The sequence below is a fragment of the Malus sylvestris genome, chromosome 14, assembly GCF_916048215.2.
Source record: "Malus sylvestris chromosome 14, drMalSylv7.2, whole genome shotgun sequence".
Taxonomy (NCBI): Eukaryota; Viridiplantae; Streptophyta; class Magnoliopsida; order Rosales; family Rosaceae; genus Malus; species Malus sylvestris.
This window is the reverse complement of record NC_062273.1, coordinates 28,518,240-28,543,324: the sequence shown is the minus strand read 5'-3', so window position 1 is coordinate 28,543,324 and position 25,085 is coordinate 28,518,240. Positions and strand designations below refer to the sequence as shown.

General features: G+C 39.9%; 4 protein-coding genes and 1 long non-coding RNA gene across 6 annotated transcripts; 4 read left to right on the top strand and 1 right to left on the bottom strand.

Moving 5' to 3' along the window:
- Positions 1 to 6,318: 6,318 nt before the first annotated feature.
- Positions 6,319 to 6,769, top strand: LOC126600603 (uncharacterized). Its single transcript, XR_007615485.1, has 2 exons — positions 6,319 to 6,432; positions 6,537 to 6,769. It is a non-coding gene; the product is annotated as an uncharacterized LOC126600603 (long non-coding RNA).
- A 5,250-nt stretch (positions 6,770 to 12,019) lies between these two features.
- Positions 12,020 to 15,438, top strand: LOC126599875 (uncharacterized). Its single transcript, XM_050266335.1, has 2 exons — positions 12,020 to 12,570; positions 15,057 to 15,438. Exons 1-2 carry the CDS (start codon positions 12,145 to 12,147, stop codon positions 15,228 to 15,230), a joined length of 600 nt encoding a protein of 199 aa, XP_050122292.1. The 5' UTR covers positions 12,020 to 12,144; the 3' UTR covers positions 15,231 to 15,438.
- Positions 15,439 to 15,642: 204 nt separating this feature from the next.
- Positions 15,643 to 16,668, bottom strand: LOC126599876 (non-specific lipid transfer protein GPI-anchored 10-like). Its single transcript, XM_050266336.1, has 3 exons — positions 16,273 to 16,668; positions 16,048 to 16,137; positions 15,643 to 15,954 (listed from the first exon to the last, which is right to left on the bottom strand). Exons 1-3 carry the CDS (start codon positions 16,622 to 16,624, stop codon positions 15,803 to 15,805), a joined length of 594 nt encoding a protein of 197 aa, XP_050122293.1. The 5' UTR covers positions 16,625 to 16,668; the 3' UTR covers positions 15,643 to 15,802.
- Positions 16,669 to 18,525: 1,857 nt separating this feature from the next.
- Positions 18,526 to 19,773, top strand: LOC126599878 (uncharacterized). Its single transcript, XM_050266342.1, has 4 exons — positions 18,526 to 18,573; positions 18,670 to 18,731; positions 18,829 to 18,910; positions 19,201 to 19,773. Exons 1-4 carry the CDS (start codon positions 18,537 to 18,539, stop codon positions 19,473 to 19,475), a joined length of 456 nt encoding a protein of 151 aa, XP_050122299.1. The 5' UTR covers positions 18,526 to 18,536; the 3' UTR covers positions 19,476 to 19,773.
- A 1,310-nt stretch (positions 19,774 to 21,083) lies between these two features.
- On the top strand, positions 21,084 to 24,981 carry LOC126599867 (aluminum-activated malate transporter 9-like). 2 transcript variants are annotated; one of them, XM_050266323.1, is made up of 6 exons: positions 21,084 to 21,607; positions 22,165 to 22,302; positions 22,437 to 22,706; positions 22,814 to 22,950; positions 23,048 to 23,194; positions 23,798 to 24,981. In XM_050266323.1, exons 1-6 carry the CDS (start codon positions 21,232 to 21,234, stop codon positions 24,521 to 24,523), a joined length of 1,794 nt encoding a protein of 597 aa, XP_050122280.1. In that variant the 5' UTR covers positions 21,084 to 21,231; the 3' UTR covers positions 24,524 to 24,981. The 2 variants fall into 2 exon arrangements, with proteins under 2 accessions (XP_050122280.1, XP_050122281.1); XM_050266324.1 differs by lacking the exon at positions 22,165 to 22,302.
- Positions 24,982 to 25,085: the final 104 nt, after the last annotated feature.

The following is a 25,085-nucleotide window of genomic DNA, read 5'->3' as shown; positions in this document are numbered from 1 at the left end:
CGGACCGCTACTTCCAAGGCCTCAGTTGAAACAAACTTTCCGAGTCAATCGCCCACAGCGCGAAGGAAATGGGTGAACAAAGCAGCAGCAACGCTGCACCTCCATCAACACCCGCCAATGTCAAAACATCGCAGCCAGTTTGACCGGTGGATTCCAGCATAAGCGTCAGATGTATCAGTACAGATCCTCGGAGCCACACGTCATCACCTTCCTCGAGAAGTTCTTCGACTACCAGTCCCAAAACGCCGGTGTTGACCCCTCTTCCTTCCATGTACTCGACATCTCCGACGCCTGCCTTGAACCTCGCTCATTTCCGTGCATTTTCTCGGCTCCACAACCTCGTCGGTGATAACGCTGCACCCATCTTCGTGAGCAGGCGGCAAAAAAGGGCGGTGGAGATCATGAGGTTGAAACTGAAGTTGAAGATGGTGATGGTGAGGAAGAGGTCTTCTTTTCGTTGACAAGGAACGTGGGCTGGAAGAATGTCCACTTGCTCCGGGTGTGCGCACCGTGTGTAGCAACGGTGGAAGCAATAGACTGGGTGATGGAGTTTATCCACTACTCTGCCGCGTCGAGACCAGAGGCGAGGGCCTTGATGATGGGTCTGCACCGTTGAAACGAACTTGCCTGATGGAGATCCACTATCGGCATACAAGGAAGTGGGCTTGTAGGCTGCTACTTGGGCCTGGATGGCTGCTAAACTGCAGTAGCGTGTTCAATCCGAGAGACGGAGTAGAGAACTCGAAAGACGAGCTAGAAGGGACATTCCATTTGCAGGTGCCATTGCTTCCTCGGCAGATTATAAGCCTAGTAGTGTTGATCCCGTACGCATGCAAGCCGCTGGCTACTGGCTTCTACGACTCGCAGAGGTAGGCCACAAATAACCCGGACTCTATTGATGGACTCAATATGATAAGGGTTATCAATTGTGGCTTGATGTTTCGGTGGAAGCGGCAGAGAGAGAGGAAGATGCCCGCTGCTTGATGGGCTATTGGCATCTGGGCCTGTAAAATTGAAGGGAAACCTGGGCCTGTGGCTTGAGGGAGTTTGTGGGCTGAAGAGGAATCGAGCTGCTGGGGATGATGATGGTACTGTGCTCCGGAGGTGGGGTCCAAAATAGGAATGAGAGGTCTTGATGACTCGACGTGTACTTCGTGGCCCATTTCAGCGCCTCAGCTGCTATGGTTCAAATGGACTTCGTGCCGGGCCTGACTCTCGGGTTAGGCGTTGAAGAAGATTTGAAATGAGGATGAGAAATGAGCAGAAACAGGACTTGATTCTTTTGGACCTCACAGAGACAGCGTTGCAGAGACTATGCCTTCTTCACGTGAAGCTCAAGCAGCAATGCAAATGATAGCAATCGCTTCACATTTACATATATATATATATTTTTTTTTTTTTTAATACATAAAACATATGTAATTTTTTTTTTTGTAAATACATAAAACATGTATCTCTTTTTTTTTCTTTTTTTTTTTGTACAAAGAAATTGTAATAGCATCAAAACTTTTAATTAAATCTTTATTCCTTATTTTGGTGTGACTGAACTCAAATTTTGAATATTCGAGTTGCCTACGTACCCTTCCAAAGAAAGATATCAAGTCAAAACGTAGTTCAAATGAGCGATGAATTTAACAGTGATTTTGATAATGATTTTGCCGTACACAGTTTATGCTCTTGCGGGCCAGGAACTTTGATGTCGCATTTTATGCTCGTGCGGACAAGGAGCGTTGGTGTCGCCTTTTATGCTCGTGCGGATCAGAAGCGTAGCGCCATGCAGTTTAGGCTCGTGTAGGCGAGAAGCCTTGTTGCCGTGTGCAGTTTAGACTCGGGCAGGCGAGGAGCTTCCGTTCATGCAGTTTAGGCTCGTGCGAACAAGGAGCATCGTGTCCTACAGTTTAGGCTCGTGCGGACAAGGAGCTTTGTGTCCTACAGTTTAGGCTCGTGCGGACAAGGAGCTTTGGTTCGTGCAGTTTAGGCTCGTGCGAACAAGGAGCATTGGTTCGTGCAGTTTAGGCTCGTGCGAACAAGGAGCATTGATGTTGCCTTTTATGCTCGTGCAGACCAGGAGCTTTGTGCCATGCAGTTTAGACTCGTGCGGGCAAGGAGAATTGGTGAATTTGTCAAGCAATTTTGGAAAGGCGTTCCTCATAATCTTCATAGTAAGGAGCTTTGACCGAGTGATTGAAGAAGTCTTCGGGCAAGAAGTCGCGCATCGTGATGGCAACGGACGATCTTTGTGTCACAATTTCATCATCTTCAACACGTTCACGTTGCTTTGAAGGTTGACAAGAGCTGTTTTGCCCCCTTTCCGATTGGCGGACTTGTGGAGGAGACGTATGCTTCTTGTGCAATTTCTTAGGAGTAACTTGAGTCCATCCTTCAACTTTGCTTGTCTTTGAGGATGCCCCCAGCGGTTGAGGTGAAAACTTTGAGCTGGAAGAGCCAAAAGTGATGGTGGTATAGTTTGACTTCACACATCGTCAAGATCTAGCTCGATGATTCCTTTTTTAGCCAGCTTCATGATGAGATCTTTCAGCACGAAGCACTTTTCTGTCGGATGACTGATGAAGCGGTGGAATTTACAGTACCTTGGACTGTCGGTGCGATTCATCTCTTCTGGCCGTCTGCACTCAGGCAAGCCGATCACCTTCTTTTCCAGCAAGTCTTTTAACATGGCAACCACATCAGAGTCGGGGAATGGATAAGTTTTCTCCTCAAGCTCCTTCAAAGTGCGTCTACGCATCTCTTGATCACGAAAAGCTTCGGTTTGAATGGCCTTGCCTCGTGTAGGGATTTTGACGGGAGTTGTGTTGACCGTCATTGCTTCCTTGGTGGATTTTCACGCAGCCTTCTCCACCTTTGTCTCAAGAACTTTGACAATCTTGTAGTCAGAGATCGGTTATTTCTTCCCATGATGGGCGATGCTTAACTCCATGTCATGGGCGCGAGTGGCCAATTCCTCGAAGGTCCGTGGTTTAATGCCTTGAAGGATGTATTGCAAACCCCATTGCATGCCTTGGATGCACATCTCGATTGAAGAGGTTTCCGAGAGCCTGTCTTTACAGTCGAGGCTTAGAGTGCGCCATCTGTTGATGTAGTCAATGACTGGCTCGTCATTCCACTGCTTTGTGCTCGTTAGCTCTAGCATGCTCACAGTGCGACGGGTGCTGTAGAAGCGGTTGAGGAATTCCCGTTCCAATTGCTCCCAGCTGTTGATGGACTCAGGCTCTAGGTTCGTGTACCACTCAAATGCGTTTCCTTTCAGCGAGCGCACAAATTGCTTGACGAGGTAGTCCCCTTCGGTCTCTGCGTTGTTGCAAGTTTCAACAAAGTGGGCAACGTGTTGTTTCGGGTTTCCTTTTCCATCAAATTGCATGAACTTTGGCGGTTGATAACCCCTCGGCATCCTTAAGGCGTCGATCTTCTTTAAATACGGCTTCGAGTACAACCCGAAGGTATTTGAGCTCCCTTCGTACTGTGCCTTGATGGTGTTGGCGATCATCTCTTGCAGCTGCTGGATAGAAAGAGATCCCATGAGTGCCGCTGCTTGGTCTGGCTCCGGCTTCGCATCGATTCTCTCCACCGTAGGCTCATCTTCTGGGTTAGGGTTCTCGCCGTCCTGTGGCTCCAGTCGGCTGACGAGTGCAGCGATTTGCAAGTCTTTTTCTTCCACAGTTCGGGTTAGCCTTGCGATTGCTTCATTCATTTGAGCCAGTTGCTCATCGATTGAATAAGGAAGATGAACTTGGATTAGTTCCTTGATGCTAGCTATGGTTCTTGATGATTTGTTTTCTTGAATGAAATTCTATGAGGGTCACATAGAGGGAAGCTAATTTTTTTCATGTTATTACTTTTTCATATTTTCTTTGTTTTGCTCGAGGACTAGCAAAAATGTAAGTTTGGGGGTATTTGATCACTTATATATTTCATGCATTTATACCATCAATTTCTAAAGTCTTTGTGATGTTTTTGTGTTAAAATTATGACATTTTACCTTACTTTGTGTTAATGTACAGTTAATTTTGTGTTAGCATTGTTTTCACAGAAATAATGGACTGATGGAAGAATAAACAAAGGAAAAGAAGAAGGGAGTGCGGCATAGCAAAAAGAAAAAGAAATAAAACAAAGAATAGTGGATGGCAGAAAAACATAAAATAGAAGAAAGGAAGGCAGGGGAATAAATGGGATGGAAGTGGAACAAAAAGGAAAGGCAAAGGGAGAAGCACGGCAATGCAAAAGGAGAAGGAGGTCAGTCGTAGGACTCATGGCAGACACGGAATGGTGGAGAAAATAAAAGAAATGGGACGGAAAGCATGGGACGGACAGACTGCAGAAAATAAAAGGAGAAATAGGTGCAGAAAACAGGGAGGACAGACCGAGCACAGCAGAAGCAACTGAGCTGCCCTGGCAGCTCTGAAAAGCAGAAAAAGAAAATAAAAAGGAGAGGTCAGTGTGAGCCTCGGGGAGACAACAGAAATAGGGCAGCGGGGAGAGAGGCGAACGAAGAAGAGAGACCAGCGGAAAGAAGAAAACAGGAGAAAGAGAGAGAAGGGCGACTGACAGGGAGAAATGAAGTGAAGGCGCAGAGGGCTAGAGAGAAGTCAGAGGCTGACGGGAGCAGGGCAGAGAGGCTTCACTTCATTTTTCTTGGTTTTATCTTCTCAACCCCATGTTTTACTTTTGGTTTAATTTGATAATAATGTGTAACTAAATTTATTTTGGCTAGAGGTTAATTCAAAGCCATGAATATATTTGTAATATGAATTGATTACCTTCAGTTGTGATTTCTGAGTTGTGATTTAATTTGCTTAACTGCTTGATTGATAACTTATTTTTGTATGTCGATTAAGAATGCATACTTAATTTACATGCATGAATTTGATGCTAGAATATAAGTGAATTTCACCTAATCGTTATGAACTTATATTCACAAGTAGTGAAGGTTGTTATCCACAATCGTGTTAAGTGAATTCTAGGCTGGATTAACATGCGTATTCCATAGTTATGAATGCCTAGTCAATGTTTATGATTTCCGTTGAACTTAATGATCTTTGTTGAATGTCTCTATCATGCGTATTCCATAGTTAGGGACTTTGATGAGGAATAATTTGGTTGTAATGCGTATTCCATTCAATCCAATGAATCTAGGGAAATCTAAGAGTTAATTTAAGCGGACCTAATTAACTTGGAACATTGAGATTTACAATTTATTGAAAGAACAACTGAAAATCAATTTAGGTTGCATATGTGTCATGTGTGGAGAAGAACCTTCTAGCTAGTCCGTCACCTATCCTTTCACCTTAATTTCATGCTTTTGTCAATTCTGTAATTTATTTAAGTTTAATTTACTTCTCGTCAAAACCAAACCCCTCCCATTATTAAATTATATTATTTAGTTAGTTTTCATTGTTGTTAGTCTTTTAATTCAATTTCCGTCCATTTCAATTCCTAGTGTCTAATTTGATTGTTTTCATTATTTTGAGTCATTCTAAGTGTGTTTCGAGTTATTAGAGTTTTTAGCCTAGTTTTGTGTCCTTGAGTCTTGTTTAATATTTTTAAATTAATTTATAATAGATTAGCAATCCCTCCTAATCCCCGGCCTAGAACGATACCCTACTTACATCTATACTACAATTGTCAAAAAGAGGGTTAATTTGTGTGTCAAGTAATTTTCACATCAACGCTCTTGTTCTTTGCGCCAGTTGCGGGAACAGTTTGAGCCTTCCTTGATGCCATTAATTTTGGAAGTGTGCTCGAATTTCTTTGAATGGAGAAAGAGATGAGAGGTAGAGATTGTCCCACTGGGCGTGCCAATTTGTGAACACGAAAATTTCCTGAAACAAAAGAGACAAGAACAACGTGCACAAAATAATATTTGTATTTGATGGTTTTGGGTTACAATCTTTCTCTATTTTGATCATCTGATTCGATCTCCGTAAGGTGTTGATTTGTGAATGTTTCGTTGATCCAAGGGCCGTCGAGGCTTGATCTTGGATGAACTGTTGGAAGTTTCTTCAAGGGGCCGTTGGCTTGATCTTTGAAGGTGGATTTGAGCGGATCTTCAAGGAGCCGTTGAGGCTTGATCTTGAGGATGAGTGTTTCTTCAAGGGTCGTTAAGGCTTGATCTTGAATAACGGTGATGAACGGATCTTCAAGGGTTTTTGGACTTGATCTTGAAGAACGGTTGGATGTGTGGATTTGTTGATGTTGTTGATCCAAGGGCCGTCGGGGCTTGATCTTGGAAGAACGATGAACGAAGAACGAAGAACACTTTCTTCAAGAGCCGTCGGGGCTTGATCTTGAGTTGGTGATTGTTGATCCAAGGGCCGTCGGGGCTTGATCTTGGAAGAACGATGAACGAAGAACGAAGAACACTTTCTTCAAGGGCCGTCGGGGCTTGATCTTGAATTGGTGATTGTTAATCCAAGGGTCGTCGGGGCTTGATCTTGGAATAACGATGAACGAAGAACGAAGAACACTTTCTTCAAGGGCCGTCGGGGCTTGATCTTGAATTGGTGATTGTTAATCCAAAGGCCGTCGGGGCTTGATCTTGGAAGAACGATGAACGAAGAACGAAGAACGCTTTCTTGATTCTTCGGGAACCTGGATGCTTGAGAGCTTCGGAGTTTTAGAGTTTCAGAGCTTCAAGGTTTTTTGCCTAATATGAATTCCTCCCCCAAATGAATGAAATTGGCTTCTATTTATAGAATTTTCCAAGGCCTAATTTTGAATATAATATTCCAGATGAAATAAGTCGTTTCTGCCAGGTGTTGACAAGTGTCCTGTTTGATGATTTTTCCGATGATTCTCGATTTTTTGTTTAGACATACGCTACGTGTAAAATTTATGTAATACATGAGCGCTGAAACTTTGATTTATCGGTCAACATTTATTTACCGAAATTTCGATGTCTACAGACACGAACACAGAAAACACGACACGAATGCCAGGTCTAGCTGCTGGTACACCATATACGTATATATTTTTTTAGTTTTATATTTATAAATTCATTGAATCCAACTATTAAGATCTAATTTGATGAAATCCAACGGTAAAAAAAATATCTAAAGGTCCAAATTTAAATCCAACGGCTAAAGTAATTAAAAAAAATATTTTATGTGTTTCATGAGTCTCATTAGTGATTTTTCAATATTTGTCGGAATCTAAATATTTTTAGGTTAAATTGTTCATAAAATTAAATTAGGGTCTACATAATGTTTTCTTTTAAAAAAGTTACTTTAAGAAAAAAATTAGCCTAAAGGCTTGGAGATAGTCTAATGGAATGTGATCGCTACATTGTTGATTAATGAAAATGTCATTAGCCGAAATATACATTATATTTGTTATCAATTACAATTTTAGATTATGAAATAGGGAATAGGTGGTAATTAGTTCGCCACATATTGTTTCGAATGGATGTTTGGTTTTGACATATGCGATGTAAGATGTGCTACATATCAAAAGGATAGAAGATTATGAAGACCATCTAAGAGTGAGGATCATCGCCGGATCCTTTTTGTGAGGATCCCGATGATCTTCAAATAGCATCCGTTCATCGTACATTGTGCGGTCAGAAATCATTGTAAATTTTTTAATTTAAAATTAAATATAAACAGTACCTGATGATAGCACGTTGTACGATGAACAGAAGATCCCCAAAATCCTTACAAAGAGAATCTGACGAAGATCCTCTCTCGTCCAGAAGAGATCCAATAGCATTACTGATCGCCGTTGAAGTGTTTGAGAGGGAACGTTTTTGGTGATATGAACACAAATTGTGGGGTTTTTTTTATAACAAGAAATTTGAGCTATAATTTAGTTGTGAAATCTAGGGTGACTTGGTTACCCCTTTTAAGAGTAAATCACTATATAAAAAAAAAGGTAACTAAATCTGTTGATGCACAAAACCGGATGAGTCTTGAAACAACGTAAATCCGACCGTGAATCTACAAAAAAATAAATAACACAAGATGTATCGTGGTTCACCCCAATGTTTGGGCTACGTCCACACTGATATTGTATTTCTCTGTTTGGGAGAGGATTGTGAGGGTGAGAGCTTTTGCTCTGAATCTCAGAGCCTGATGATTGTGAAGGTAAATAGGCATTTTTATAGATTAAGGGCTCCTCATCTTCTTACATATTTGCCCTTTCATTTATTACATAATTACATTTGAGTCCCCCGAGTATTTATACGAGATCAAAATACGGAGGCCCTAAGTATGGTACAAACAGTAGTCCCCCAAGTCTTCAGTCAAGAGATTCTTTTGACTGGAGACTTGAAATTCAGTCAATGTGTGGGCCGAAGTAACTAGATGTCGTCTAGAACTGAATACTCGATAAGAGGTGGTGCTCAATGTGAAATGATGCTCAACTAGATGTAGCACATGTTGCAAGGCTACTCGGCTTGTAGCTTATGTTGTCTTGCTTGGCTCGGCTTGCGGTGAGGCGGTTGCTCAACAGGCGGCGATGTTCTCTAATGATGGTGAGGGAGTCCCTTTTATAAAATAAGGGTTCGTTCCTCAATACATAAATGATGGATGCTTTCTAATGAAAGTGAGGGAGTCCCTTTTATATAATAAGGGTTCGCTCCTCAATACATAAATGATGGGCTAAGTCCCCCAAGTATTTTTCATAAGGCCCAGTTGTGAAAGCCCAATATATGGTACATAGTGTAGTCCCCCAAGTCTTCAGTCAATAGAGGTTGTTGGCTGGAGACTTCAAATTCAATCCATGTATGAGCCGAAATGGTAGTTGTTTGGAGGCGGTCTTTGTATACCATGCACTGAAGCTTTGAAGTCAGAGCTTTGTAAATGAAGCTTTTGAAGCTAGAGCTTTGTAAATGAAGCTTTCGAAGCTGATTGACATGAGTGATGCTCATGAATGTTTATGTTGATTGACATGAGTAATGCTCATGGATGTTGACATGAGTAATGCTCATGAATGTTGACATGAGTGATGCTCATGAATGTTTATGTATGATTGACATATGTGATGCTCATGAATGTTTATGTATGATTAACATGAGTGATGCTTGGAGTACTGAACGTAATTTTGATCACCTAGTGGGTGATAATAGCGATAGGCTGTCGAATAATTTTTGGAGTACTGGACGTACTTTTGATCACCTGGTTGGTGATAATAGCGGCAGGCTGCCGAATAATTTTGGAGTACTGGACGTACTTTTGATCACCTGGTTAGTGATAATAGCGGCAGGGTGCCGAATAATTTTGGAGTACTAGACGTACTTTTGATCACCTGGTTGGTGATAATAGCGGTAGGGTGCCGAATAAATTTGGAGCCATAGGGCCTGGCTCTTTTGGGCATATAGGCCTTAGCCCTCCACATAACATTCCAGCCCATTATTTTGGCCTTGCCGTTTTTTTTTACCCTCTAATAGGGTTATACAGATGTCTCCGAAAGGTAAGAAAAATAAATCATACTATTCAAAATCAAGAAAAGTAAATCGCATCATTCTGGTGGGGTGTTTATTCCTTACTTTTGCAATGTCCCCATATGTTTTCGCAGAGGAAAGCCTTTCTTTTGCTTTCTGCTTTTTCTCGGTTTTTTTTCTGCTTTGCTTTCACTTTTGTTTTCTGCTTTTCTTTCTCAGAAAATGGGAACCTATCTTTTGATCGATGTTGGCAGTCACCAACTTTTCCAACTCTTTTGAGGCATAAAGAAGGGTAGCACCACCACCTATAATTCCTTCCTATTTGTTCTCTTTCTTTTGGCAGATGGCAGATAACACAAAGAAGAATAATAATAGAAATATTGTAAGAAAAATTATCTTCTTCCTGTTTTCCACTAGTGCTCGTGGTATTCGCAGGAGATGGGATCCAGGTCGGCGATTGCCTCGACCGTGAGGACCTTCGTATCAGTGGTGATGAGTATACTCACTGTTTGCTTTAGCACCGTGTGGGATGGTGCTTGCTCTGGCAACGCGTGGGGTGGCTGCATCGGAAGCATGGCGAGTCATCTCCCTTAACCAATCAAACATTCTCTGAGGGTTCTCCACTTTGATCCGAAACGTAATCAAAGCGTCCATTTGCTTGTTAAGAACCGCAACTTCCTTCATCACCTTGTCAACCTTCGACCTGTAAAACTTGTCCACTTTATTGAACTCATCGTCAAGCCTCTTGAAGTACTCCAGCTCCTGAACTCCGCCTTCCTCCGCCGCCATCAGAAACGTCATTTGGTAGCTCTCAGAGACATTTTCGTTGACAGAGTTGACAAGAATGGCCTGGCTCTCAATGTCGGAGGTGGAAGACGGGTTGATGGGCTGCTGGGTGTGCCTACTTTTTGTCAGACCGCTGAAGGCTCTGTACAATGTGAGTATGCGCTTTAGGCCGTAACTGCGAGGCGTGGCGGTGGCCGGTGGGTCGAGGTTGTTTCTTTGCTTGCAGACTTGAAAATCAGATAGTTGGCAAACGACAGCTTGTGCAACTGCGGAATCATCAGAGACCGTTAAGTTCAATGTCAGCTTTCCCAGATGAGCTGTCAATGCATCAATTTCAATGATGTAGTTTCCAATGACGACGGCGACGAATGCCTGATGGGGATGAAAGGCAGCAGCATGAGGCTGCAACAGTTTTGAGCTGCGTCCGACATGTCGAAGATCCAGATGCTGCACCATTGTCCACTCCATCTTAGAGTTTCACCTGATCAGTCGGAGATTCAGAGAATCAAGTAAAATGGGAGCTCATCGATTTGACAAGGAAAAAGAAGAAGATGGAGGACTGGGCTGATGAAAAATGAGCAAAATATAGACAAGGAACACATGAGAGAGAGAGAGAGATAACACTTTTTTTGGGTTTTTGTGATTTTGCAGATTCACGGCGGAGGTGAAATAATGAAAGAGAACCGACACAACTTTTCGTATCGTTTCCCACAGACGGTGCCAAATGTCGATGCACAAAACCGGAGGGGTCTTGGAACAACGTAAATCCGACCGTGAATCTGCAAAAAAGTAAATAACACAAGATGTATCGTGGTTCACCCCAATGTTTGGGCTACGTCCACACTGATATTGTATTTCTCTGTTTGTGAGAAGATTGTGAGGGTGAGAGTTTTTGCTCTGAATCTCAGAGCCTGAGGATTGTGAGGGTGAGGAGACCCTTTTATAGATTAAAGGCTCATCCCCTTTTTACATATTTGCCCCTTCATTTATTATATAATTACATTTGAGTCCCCCGAGTATTTATCCGAAATCTAAATACGGAGACCTTAAGTATGGTACAAACAAAATCTAAAGTCAGTCGTAACTCATAAGTAGGATTTTTTTTTATCTGCACAGTCCAATGCCATTCACTTTGAGTTAAAAATCCAATAACATCCTATCCAATTATAAGTTCAGGTTCAGGGGTTACAATATATACATATAAATAAAGGAGATTTGCTTCCTGGAGAAAAAAGGGCGATTTACTTGAGATAAACATCAATGTTCTAACTATATTAATTTGGTTCAAATTCGTTTTTGGTAAGAATCAAACTTTAAAACTTCACTTACAACTCAAAATTAATACAACTAAATTGTAGTAATAAGAGACAAATGCTAAAGGGTTTAGCTATCAACTACAGAGTTTTTGACATTTTATTACTAATTCACTGTGTGGCTTGGCCTACTCCCTACCTATTGGTATAGATAATATCTTTTGTTCAAAAAAAAAAAGAACATTTCAGCCTTCACCATTTTGGATAACTAGAAATACTTATTTTTCTTTATCATAAATAAGAGCTAGAAAATTGACTGACACTAACATTACAGTCTAATGAATTTTCTTTTCACTTGTAAGTGAATTATTAAACGACTTAAACCAAATCTCCTACCCTTTAATATAAAATATCCTTATATTATCTACGACATCCTAATGTAAAATATATTTGAATAAAAAAATATGAGAAAAGAAACAACACCACTTTACTGCTAGGCTCATAAGATATAAATAGTTTATTAACTGTACCAACGATGGATGGACCCGATGGTCCAATATGGAAACAATTCGGGTCAAGTTTATGGAAAAACTTCCATTATCATCTCCCCCACTCTCATTATCCCATCCACACATACTGAAGAGATATTTCCACCTTGCTCATTTAGCTTTGTGCTGCTACGAACAAAGAGACTCTCACTCTCCTCCCCTCATGGCTCTTACCATAGCCAACAGTGGAAGTTCCACTGGCGGAGCAAGAGTCCTCTACAGCAGCTCCACCACCAGCAGACAGTACCCCTACACCAACCTCTCCTCACAACGCCACCTCCTCTTCCCTCCCTCCTCCAGAAGAGCCCTCTACGTGGTGTCAGCCAAGAGGTTCGCGTCCAGAACTGGGAGGACCGACGGCAGGAACAGGAAAAGCACCTCAACTACAAGAGACCAAGAACAAGACATGATGGGGTCGCAACGGACGGCTGAGATTGAAAACGTAGGTGGTGGGGTTGTGGGAAACGTTGATGATCGGTATTTCTTGCCTAAGCTTCCGGGGGATGAGCCTTGCTTCTGGGAAGGTGAAAAATGGGATTGGCTTGGATTCTTTGTGGAGTACTTGTGGGCTTTTGGTATTGGCTTTGCGGTATGTTCACTGCTCCTTGTTAATTCGTTCATCAATTTTGATCCCTAATTTATGTTGGGTGTTTATGTTCAGTAATTCATATGTATCGAACAAATTATCGACGGTTTTAGTAATAATTCAGATTTTAATGATGAATAATTATGAATCAACTAAATGATTACCAATTTGATTAATTCTTTTGCTAGAATGATTCTTAAATAAAAATAAAAAACAAATAGTTAAGTGCATTTCAAAGTGTACTTTGTTGTCCATACAAGTTGTGTTTACAACACTTTACTGATATCACAACTGTAACCTGTCATTTACTAAATCACAATTAAAAAAACACATTTAGATTGAAAATCGTTTAACGGTTCATATATACCGACCAAATGGACGGTTCAAGTTTGAAGATCATAACGGTTACCAAAACTGTTTAGTCAAGTTTTAGGAACAAGTATAGGGAAGTCTAGCTCATAAGTGAATACTGTTGGAAAAGATTAGGATTTTAGTTTATTTGAATATTTGGTTTTCTGGGCTTAGCCCGTTAACATTAGGGTTTCGGTTTCTTACCGTTTTTTGTTAGGGTTAGTTTATTATAAATAGCATGCTTGTTATTCATTTTAGAATAAGTTAGTCACAATGTAGTCTCTTAGGGTTTTGTAGCCGTTTCGGTATTCTCGTTAGTTTAATAATATTCCCATTATTTTGTAATCTCGTTCGTTGCGCACTCTGATATTCAACTTGGTATCAGAGCAGGTTTAATCTTTCGGGATTTAATCTGTTCTTAATAGGTATCCATGTTGTTTGTATATTAGTTTTCAGTGTTAGTTTTGAAAAGAAAAAAATTGAACATGTTTGCTCGGAAGTCGCACCACCCCAGATTCCTGCATACCCGAAACACCAGCCACCAGCCTTCATAGGTCTACCCACATCGTCCGTATGTGAACCATTTCGCAATAGGCCATCGTTGCACCACTTTGTCACATCCCGGCCCGGGGCGGATCACTTCCCGGGCCCGCTCCACCACCGTAGCATGATATTGTCCGCTTTGGGCTTACCATTCCCTCACGGTTTTGTTTTTGGGAACTCACGAGCAACTTCCCAGTGGGTTACCCATCCTGGGAGTGCTATGGCCTCATTCTCGCTTAACTTCGGAGTTCCTACAGAACCCGAAGCCAGTGAGCTCCCAAAAAGCCTCGTGCTAGGTAGGGATGAGAATATACATTTAAGGATCACTCCCTTGGGCGATGTGGGATGTTACAACTTGCTTGCCGCACCCACCGTCACCTGCATGATCCTTCACTGTTGCAACAACTCGCATCTCCGCATCACTACCATGCCACTTAATCAACCCTCACTCGACCCGCACCAGTACCTGACCTGCCAATGTTGCTCTGCATCCATGATTTCCCTGTTGTCACCTGTCAAAACCACCGAAGCTGCACCCTTGTTGTACCATCTTCGCAAGCCCAAATCCCATGAACTTGTACTAGATCCAGCTACAATCTGGGCATTTGTATCCGCCAGTCTCGAAACAAAATGAAAAGAGAAAAAAAAAAAAAAACAGAACAAGAGAGAAAAAAGAAGGAAAAAGAAAAAATTGTTTGGAGTTTTTGAGGCCCCCGCACGGGCAAAAGAAAAAACATATGGTTTACGTTTGTTTTAGGCCCGCATACTCTTTGGAATTGTTTTGTGACCGTCACTCAAGTGTTGAATTGTGACCACTCGAATGATAGGATTTGTGTTTGTTTGTTCGTTGCTAGAATTGAGATATGAAAATCTTGTCCGTTTATAGACGGGTTCTTTCCATACTCTTAACACTAGCCAATTTGAACCAGAACTAGTTTGCCAGTCAGAATCAAGAATCAAGTCAAGAATCAAGAATCAAGAATCAATTTGCCAGTTTGCCAGTTTGCCAGTCAAGTCAAGTCAAGTCAAGTCAAGTTTACATGCCTGCCAGTCCGCCTAACGGAGCCAGTCTGCATCTGCTTGTTTGCAAACCCATGTCGTATACCGCCATGAGTTTGACGGGGTGTTGGAAAATATTAGGATTTTAGTTTATTTGAATATTTGGTTTTCTGGGCTTAGCCCGTTAACATTAGGGTTTCGGTTTCTTACCTTTTTGGTTAGGGTTAGTTTATTATAAATAGCATGCTTGTTATTCAGTTTAGAATAAGTTAGTCACAATGTAGCCTCTTAGGGTTTTGTAGCCGTTTCGGTATTCTCGTTAGTTTAATAATATTCCAATTATTTTGTAATCTCGTTCGTTGCGCACTCTAATATTCAACTAATACTACATACCCCGCATCCCCTTGCATACAAATAATGGTATTCTAAGTCAATACACCGTCATGCGGATAAGTTAAAATACACAGCAATACATGATAAATTGAAATACTGTAATTGTGACATTCCATTTTTATGTAAATTTCTCTCGCACTTGCGTTATTTACAAATTGAAGGCTAATGTTTGACCCCCCGTTTGTTTGTTTTGTATTTCCCAGCTTATTGCTTGCTTAGTTGCTGCTACTTCTTACAATGAAGGAGCAACTGATTTCAAGGAGACTCCAGTCTACAAAGATTCGTTTCAGTCTCGGGAGTTTTTGGAAGAACCGGAGGCATCCAACCCGGACGTCTTCGAATCCAACCCGACTGAAGTGGCTCCTAGTTTGGAATAGTTTCTTAATAAAATGACCTTACGTACATCTGAAGCATCTGAATACATGATGTCATGATACAATCCTAGGAAAACAAACATTCTGTCATAGGTAAATATCTCTGTTTGTAGGGTGACTTTCCATGTCCAAACGTCTTTTTTCCGAATTTCATTTTACTATCCTGTACGATGTTTAGCAAATTGTCAAATATAGCCTTTTTGTGGATTTATCTGTTTGAAGTAGAGAAAACTTGTGCATGTCACTGGGTGTATACACGTGTGTCTACATCTATCATTACACACGGGTGTACACTTCCGGTAACATGGCATAACCTCTCCTCACTGTAGGCCTGTCTGTCGTCTCTGGTTTGCACCATCGAAAAACGGTTCCATGACACTGAAACATAAACCTAAGTAAGCCAAGAGGCCATATATAATTTGACAGTCACCACTGTTTTTATTCAAATCAATAGAAGTTCGATGGTATCTATAAAACCGTAACGGAATAAATTCTCCTAAATAATAAGTAAAATCTCTAACCCCAACATAAAAAGCCATCAAAACATTAATCTGGTGGTATAAATATTATCATATTTAAAATAGAACTCCGGTCACTGGAAAAACTGCCACGGCGAAAGCCACTACAAGATAACTTCCCATCTTCAATTTGGTAGCAGCATTTGTAGTTCTCCCAAACCCTAACCCCATCGTGGTGGGGATTGGTGCCGTTTGAGGCATTGGAGTGGCTGACATCCCAAAAAATACCAAGTCAGAATTCAAGAGGTATTATTATGTAATTAGAGGGAGTGTAACGATTGGATATTTTTATTTTTGGGTACCAGCAATTGTAGAATTAGCAGCAGATGAGCTGGTGTTATTCCGAAGGGGGGGATCTTGAGAACTAGGTGAACTAGGAGGCACAGGTACCCCTGCAGCGAAAACGTCGAAAAAGATTAGATTAATATAAATTAATGTAAATTATTACACAATAAATAAAGAACAGCTAACAGATTTGGACTCAGAATCGTCACAAATCCCTAATTTTCTTCGAAACCAGAAGTTACCTGGACAAGTAGAGATGTCGACTTGAAGGCTGCAAACAACGGGAAGCTGGAGAGCGCGAGTCGTGTTAATAAGGAAGGTGCTCAAAGTAGTGCCATTGAGCAAAAGGCAAAGGCACTCTGGCTGCTGGCTATATAGCAGCTTGAGGTTGACACAGCATGACTGTGCAGGTGACATGGCACTGCCTTGCACAAATGGTGCACAAGCGGCCAGCGGAAGAAGCTGCGTGGTGCATTGCGCAATGGTAGGGTTTTGTGAGAGGACGGATGGCGGAAGGGAAATGAGAAAGAGGAGTAGGGTCAGAGAGGAAATGGCGAAATGATTTTGAAGCAGACAGCTGTTAGGGGAAGCCATTATTGTGTTCTTATGTAGAAGAGTTAGAAAATTACCAATTAAGGTGTAAATTAAATAGATGAATTGTGCATGTTTTGGATGTGATGAGTTTCTTCTACATGTATGGTGTGTGCTATTCTCTGCACGCACTTCTTGCTGTCTTAGTGTCAGTTGCTACACGCACTTCTTGCTTCTTTTTTTCCAAGGGACAACATTGATATGTACATTCAACTTCAAAGATTAACAAAAAAAAAAAAAACTGTTTTTGGCACTTCAGTAATGTTAGTTCACATTCCTAAGAAAAAAATTACACATCGAGAAGGGCATAATCATTTTATTGAAGTGCCAATTATAACTCCCAAATAAACTTTGTAAATTGACCTCAAAATGTTGTTTATGTCTTTGCAAGCTAATATTTCACCACTCCAAATGATATAAAATAAACCCTCTTCGTGGAAAAAGGAAAAATTAACTCAATTCGATCAATTAAGAAAAAGTAATTATATCCTTTGCATTTTTCCAATACTTTTTAGATGTTTTAAAAAAAAAAAAAATTGTCGAAAGTGCATCACTCGTTAAACAATATAAAGTACTACATTTCGGTAAAGTCAACCAGCCCAATAAACATATAAATAAAGAGCCCACAACAAATTGGAAAAACTAGACAGGCCCAATAGATTAAAAAAAACCAGTAAGCATAACTTTAATTCCTATTTTGCAACGGCAGAACGTTGTCGCTGCCGCCACAAACAACTTGCCTGCAGCCACAGTGGAGAAATTAATTGAGTGGTACATTCGACATATCCGTAATTCGAAATGTTATTCTTACCATATATTTGTAACATCTCACAAATAAAGATATAACTCATATGTGTTGGTGCGCACCTTACCTTTATTAAAGAGAAAGTACAAAATGATCGTGCAAACATTACTCAATAACATCCTAGTAGACTATCCTAAATAACAAGATGCGTATGTAAAACGAAGGTACGGTTACATGTTTTCTTAATCCTAAATGGTATGTAACAGCTTAGGATTACGTAATAGCTTAGGATTCATATGTAAACATGGTATGGTACCTATTAAAATAGGCTCCAATACGGTTGCCCATAATTAGAATGTGTATATATATTTTGAGTCTAATTTGATATGATATGAACTTATAATCATGAAACCGACTTGATCTTTAGATTATAATTATGAGTTCATGATAAACCTTGGCCATTTCCATTTTCGGTGGAAACAAAACTACTAATTCTTTGATTTGTTCCCTACAAGCAGCCTTGAAATTTTTAACACAATTAGTTATCAACTCAAAAGCATCATTATGATTACGTTGAAAAACAAGCCTATACAGCCATTTCTTACATTGGCCTTTCCTTAGTTCCAAAGGCAAGAAAATGGTAAAGAGAGAATTTGCAAATCGCAAAAAGAAGTCTTTAATTAGAGTCAACTTAACTTTCCATAATTTCACCTGGATTAAAGCATTTACCATGCATTTGTTAAAAAGGTGTATTCAGAAAGGTAATGATTTTGCCACTCAGTACTACGATCCGGTGATATTCCTCTTTACTTGGAAGTGAGACGTCTTAGGTTCGATTCTCGTGGATGACGAATTCGATACCAAATTAGGTTGCTATTGTGTGATTTAGCCGAACTCTTCATCTCTCTAATGTAAAAATGTCGATCTACTCAAAAAAAGAAAGGTGATGCTTTTCTAATGGCATATATAATTATTTGCGGCTCTGAAAGCAAGAAAGTAATTATGCTTAAGCTTAGTGCATGTGAGAAGTACAAAAACAACGCAAAGAAGTCAAGAATATAATGAAAAAATCTAACCACATTGCCAGCCTATATATATACACACACATACGCGCATATAAATATCTTTGCGTGGGAAGAATCGGATTCCAAGATGAACAGTCATGAATTAATGAATCAACAGAATCAATATAACCAGCTCATGATACGTACTTCCATTGATGATTGATCCTTTTTCGTTTTCTATATTATCACATTGCATCATTGCCGTATAATATCACCATTTGTCTTCGTCCATTCGACAGTTTTGGATTCAGCAGCAACAGTACACATCTCTCTCTCTCATTACGATTTAATGACAGACAAGGTACGCTTCAATTGATATTTCCTTTGGGGTCAGAACTTTATTAGTATCTAAACTTAGTTACCATTTGTGTGATCTTATGTTCACCATGCATGTTTAGTTCTGCTACATGCTGATGCGAATCCATATGGACTGCAATGGTTGTTACAGAAAAGTAAGGAGAGCAATTCTTGATATGCGAGGTGAGAACACTTCTTTTCTGTAATCTCTAAACTTGGCTTAAGCAAAGTTGGCTAGAGCGAATTAAGTTATAATATCAATTGAAGAAAAAAAAATATACTCCAAAATTCATCACACTCGTACACAAATATGTATAATTTGATTGTTGATGTCTTGGTTGTTTCTGACTGTTTTGTGCGGGTTTAGAGAATATGACTACTATATATAGTAGACCAATTATCAAGTCTCTTATGTGTAACTCGACTCCCTTAATCCATTATCATCCTTTAAAAGAACTGTTTTTGTTGCGCAGAGTTGGAGACTCATTTGATAGAGAAGAAGGAGTGCAGGGTGAGTGTGTGTGGCAGATTTATCCCACAGGACGTGGCGATCAAGATAAGGAAGAAGACGAATCGCAGGGTTGAGATACTCGAAATACAAGAGCTTATGGACAACAGTAACACCGCCACCAACGATCAAGAAAACCTTCAAGATCAGGCGCCGCATACGCCTTTGATCAGGTCTTGGGATAATGTCATATCATACCCTAACCAAGTTGAAACTTTTTGTATAGAATCACATCATTAATCTCGACTCTCCTGATTAATTTGTAATTAAAACTGTTGTAAGGCCACTCAGTACTACAGTCTGGTGATATTTATCTTCATTGGGAGTTAGAGTTTTTAGGTTCGAATCTCGTGGATGACGGATTCAATTATGTGGATTAGCCGAACTCCCTCTTCTCTTAATGTAAAAATATCGATTTACTTAAAAAAAAAAAAAAACTGTTGGAATCATCTTTCTTTACAGAGTTGGAGTGAGCAGGATAACTTGTATTACTTTATGTTTCTGTGTATTTTAATTTGAGGTTAGAGAGGATGTTCAAGTTTGGTGTTCATTACTTTCACTTCAAGTTAAGTGCATATGATTTTATTTATATTGAGAGACTGAGTACTTTTCTTTGAGGCCAAACTACACTTATTATCCATGTGATTTCATTTAATCTTCGACTTAAGGATTCGTATAGCTTTTAATGTAAGTGGGCTTTTTTTTCAATGAAATGCGTTGTGGGTTTAGCAAAAAATATAGTTTACTTGCTTAGTGCTTGAAATCTTGCAATTTGTTGAAGATTTCAATGAAGAATAATCTGTTAAATTAACCAAATTAAGTTAAAGTTTTTGTCACGTGATAAACTCGTGAAAAGGCCTAGGCAAAGTTAGCCTTTTTTATTAGGGAAGTGTGTTTGAACTTTGAACCCCAAAAACTCTCATAGGGTTTATAACGATTTGTTTGGCTTCATTGTTTAGAGAATTTTCATGACGAATTTGAATATTTTACTTCGTAAGTTTAATTTGGTGATTTTGAGTTTTGAGGTGTGAATTAAATGAAATTCAACTTAACAGACTGTTCAAATCTAACTTTCTCATTCTATTTCACAAGTAATGATATTCAATTTGAGTGACGTAAAATTAATATATCTTATTGTTATTATTTAAATTCTAATACAAGTGCGATTGTCTGAATTTGATTTGGTTTACTATTTAGGCTAGTGATTATGTCGTATTAAGATTTGTATTACTTGAATAACAAATTTATCTATCCTCATAATTTATTATAAATAAAGGCAAACAAATAAAAGTCAACATCCCTAAAATTTTACAATTCTTTCTATAAAAAAATAGGCCACAACAAATATTATTATTTCCTCCCTACATTTTGCTGCGAGTAAATTGTACAAATGGTCCCTCAACTTTAATCAAATTGGAGCAATGGTCCCTCAACTAAAAATTCATTACCATTGGTCCCTCAACTTATCAAAATGTGTAGCTATAGTCATTTTCATCAATTTTGTCAAAAATTTGTCAAAATAAGCTATGTTGGAATGACCATTTATATAATTAGGGTTCATTAACTCATCAAAGTGTATAATTATGGTTCTTTTTGTCAACTATGTCAAAAAATTTGTCAAAACGAGTTATATTGGAAGGACCATTGGTACAATTGAGTTAAAGTTAAAGGACCATTTCTCCACTTGAATTAAAGTTCAGGGACCAATGATAATGGATTTTTAGTTGAGGGACCATAGCTACACGTTTTGATAAGTTGAGGGACCAAAGGTAATGAATTTTTAGTTGAGGGACCATTGCTCCAATTTGATTAAAGTTGAGGGACCATTTGTACAATTTACTCTTTTGCTGCAATAATTCTTTGCTGTTCGAGGAACTACGACGTTATTACGAAACGTGTTCCAACGATAAAAATCGTATCCGGATCTCCGAGTTCAACAAACGCGAGCTCGTACTTTCCATTCCCTCTGCTTTCCACTTTCCCTCTCCCTACAAAAATGGCAGCCAAATTGGGTTCCTTCAAGTACAATTTCCAGGAGAAGAGAGAGCGCTTGCTCTCCGTCCAGAAGGGCTACTCCGAGCTCGGCTTCGTCCACATCGAGGAGCAAGAGCCGTCGGGGTCTGCCCGCTGCTGCACTTTCCGATCAGTCTCCGACCGAATCGTCGGCTGGTGCCGAACCGTGCAACATGTCTCGAGCCGGGCGGTTCAGATGGGTCAATCCGATCCGAGAAAGATCGTCTTCGCGGGGAAGATGGGTCTGGCGCTGATGATCGTCTCGCTGCTCATCTTCCTCAAAGAGCCGTTCAAGCAGCTCAGCCGCTACTCCGTCTGGGCAATTCTTACCGTTGTGGTGGTGTTCGAGTTCAGCATAGGTAAATTGCTGCCTTTATTTGGATCCATTCTCTTCGTTTTCGCGTTTATTTAGCAATTTTGTCTTCTGGGTCTTCGTCAAATTTGATTGCACGTGTGTGCTGTGAGTATGAATCCCACATCGGAGAAAGACGGGACCTTGTATGTGTTTATAAGAAGTTAGGCTAGCCTCGCTTTATCACTTGGTTCTATGGTGCGACCTCAAGGGAGCTATTCCTTTTGGGTATCTCTCTGTTTTTATTGGATATTACTTTTGATTTTTTTTGCAGAATTCGAGTTCTTTGTTTGTAAACTTGTTTATTTAATGTGGAAAGAAACGAACTTTAATGTGCTGAATTTAATAAAGTGGAATGTAAATGAAGGGAACTGGAAAAAGCATGGAGCTCATGATTATAATAATGAAGTGAAGCTATAGTTTTTGGTCACGAAAGTTGAAAATTGGTAATGATAGTTTGAAAGGTCAATTCTTTTTGGTAGTGTTGGACCTTTGACTCGAATTTGTTCTTGGCTAGAATTCGAAGTGCATTTCTTTTACAATGCAATACGTGTTCTTGTGCAGGAGCGACTCTGAGCAAAGGATTTAACCGCGGGTTGGGGACATTATCGGCTGGAGGCCTGGCTTTGGCTGTGGCAAACTTATGTGGGCTGGCTGGAGAGTGGGAAGAAGCTGTTATTTTCGCTAGCATCTTTATCGTAGGTCTGGATTTGGAACCGGTGTATTTATTTTTTGTTTTTAGTAATGTCATTGAAAAGTTCAACTATATGCTAGACTTGCTGGTTGGTTTCTTTTTATTTGATTTTCATTTTCTTGACATGTTATGTGGTTGCTAGGATTTCTTGCAACTTACGCGAAGCTATACCCGACAATGAAGCCTTATGAATATGGGTTTCGGGTGTTCTTGTTGACATTTTGTTTCATAATGGTGTCTGGGTATCGGACAAGGGAATTTCTTCATACGGCTGTATCTCGATTCTTGCTTATTGCACTGGGTGCTGGTGTTGGTTTGGGAGTAAATATATGCATTTTTCCCATCTGGGCTGGTGAGGATCTGCACAACTTGGTGGTAAAAAATTTCCTGGGTGTTGCAAAATCATTGGAAGGTTCGTTTACTATTGACATTGAATTTGTTTCACATTGTACACTTTTTTCTGTTACTCCAAACCCAGTTTTGTCATTACCAATTTCGTTTGTTGACCATCATTTTTAGGTGTGGTTAACAATTACCTTAATTGCGTTGAATATGAGAGGGTCCCTTCCAAGATTCTTACATATCAAGCTTCTGATGATCCACTCTATAGTGGCTACAGATCTGCTGTGGAATCTACAAGCCAAGAGGACGCTCTGGTATTTTTCATTGCAATATGATGGTGATTAGGACTTCACGGCATTAGCAGATTTTCTGGTTTTATTTTTGTTTTAAACTCGATTTTTTTGTTTGAAGATGGGATTCGCTATCTGGGAGCCACCGCATGGTCGATACAGAATGCTTAGATATCCATGGAAGAACTATGTAAAAGTGGGTGGTGCACTGAGGCATTGTGCTTTTATGGTCATGGCATTGCATGGATGTATACTTTCTGAAATACAGGTACTAACTATATCCAACTACATTGCGAGGCTATTAATAACAAAGATGTAGTATTGTTTTCTTCATTTATCTGTGCTTCTAAAGATGCTTTGATGTAGCATGACAATTTACTCATTCGAAAGGCAGATCCTTCTAATTTATCGTTAATTATGTTTGTTTGAGAGCGTGTAATTTCTTTCCCACATCTGCTGGTGTTCATAGATTTGTTTGTTGCGTAAATATTATCCTCTTGATTACCTTTGCTCCTTAATATGAATTGCGCGTAGATTACCATAATTTAGTTTTCCCTCATACTCGTGAATCACGAGGAAGCTCATTCAGTACTGGTAGTCATGGTATCCATGGCGTGTTCATTATCATGCATGGGAAGGTTTTTCCTGCCAAAAGATCTCTGGTGTTTTGGTATTGAAGAATTCCCGTCGAATGATCTATTTGAGTGGGGTAATAATACTGTATTTGTGTTGTATCTTGTTTTATGCTCATGCACCTATAACTTCTTCATGATTTATAGTTTTTTCCTGAATTATCTGTTTCTATTTCTGTTTTCTTAATTTGAAATGTTATAGTGTCTGTTTACTGAACATCCAATATTTGTGTACGTAGGCTCCTGCTGAGCGAAGAGAAGTATTTCGTAGGGAGCTTCAAAGGGTGGGATGCGAAGGCGCTAAAGTGTTACGTGAACTTGGAAACAAACTGAAAACGATGGAGAAAATAGGTCCCATAGATATACTCAATGAAGTGCATGAGGCTGCAGAAGACTTACAAAAGAAAGTTGACCAGAAGTCATACCTGCTTGTTAATTCAGAAAGCTGGGAGATTGGAAGCCGGCCAAAGGAGCTGGGAGAACCTCAAGACTTGTTGAATGCGGATGATGACGAAAATTATTTCCGGGAATACAAGTCCCTTAGTGAAGCTGTACTTGATCTCAGATCTTTTCCTGTGCCACAAAGTTGGGATAGCCAGATGCCCCCGAAGCCAAATGGCACGGGCTCAGTAACAACTGATGTCAACCACTCGAACTTGCCTGCAGGTGTTTCCTCAGGAAGCATGTTCATGAAACAGATTTCATGGCCTGCAGGACTTAAATTCAAGGGTGATGAACCGCCAGCAGCGGAGGAATCCAACACCTATGAAAATGCTAGTCAATTGTCGTTAGCCACATTTACATCCCTGTTGATAGAGTTTGTTGCAAGGCTTCAAAATCTTGTTGACGCGTTTCAAGAATTAAGTGAGAAAGCACATTTCAAGGAATCTATCGAACCACCAGAAGTATTACAGCCACCTCGCGGAAGGTTTTGGACCAGATTGTTCAATCGTCTGAAATCCTGAAATCAGCATACGGCAATACCATTCCACTTTATCGAGATCCTGCTGCTAGTTCAGTTCTACAATACAACGGCACTGATTTCTTCTGCTGCTGTCATCACTCACAAGAGCTGTCGGCTTTCTTATTTAACGATGGCAGGTAAAGTTTTCTCTATTTGGTTGACAAAATAAGCATATAAACGCGGAGATGGTGAATACCTCCGCGGGTAGGGGACGGATAATCTGCAGGCTAACGTTAAGATTACTCAGAGCATTAGGGGATGATGACAATGGATATGAAATTGTTGTTTTCCGACTAACACTGCATATTGATGTTGGTAGTTTTGGTTTTTGCTCCACCAAATTGTAAGATTAAGATAATTCGGAGTTTCAAACTTTTTATTAGGCCCTGTAACGACCCTGTATCGTGAACGATTATATATATATATATGTGTGTGTGTGTATTGCTGAAGTTATTTCAATATTTTCTTCTTGATATATAGCTAAGGCAACTCATGACTTCTCTCGTTTCTAGTAAGTAGACGGTGCTATATAAAAAAAAATGGTTGTTATAGGATGGATATTT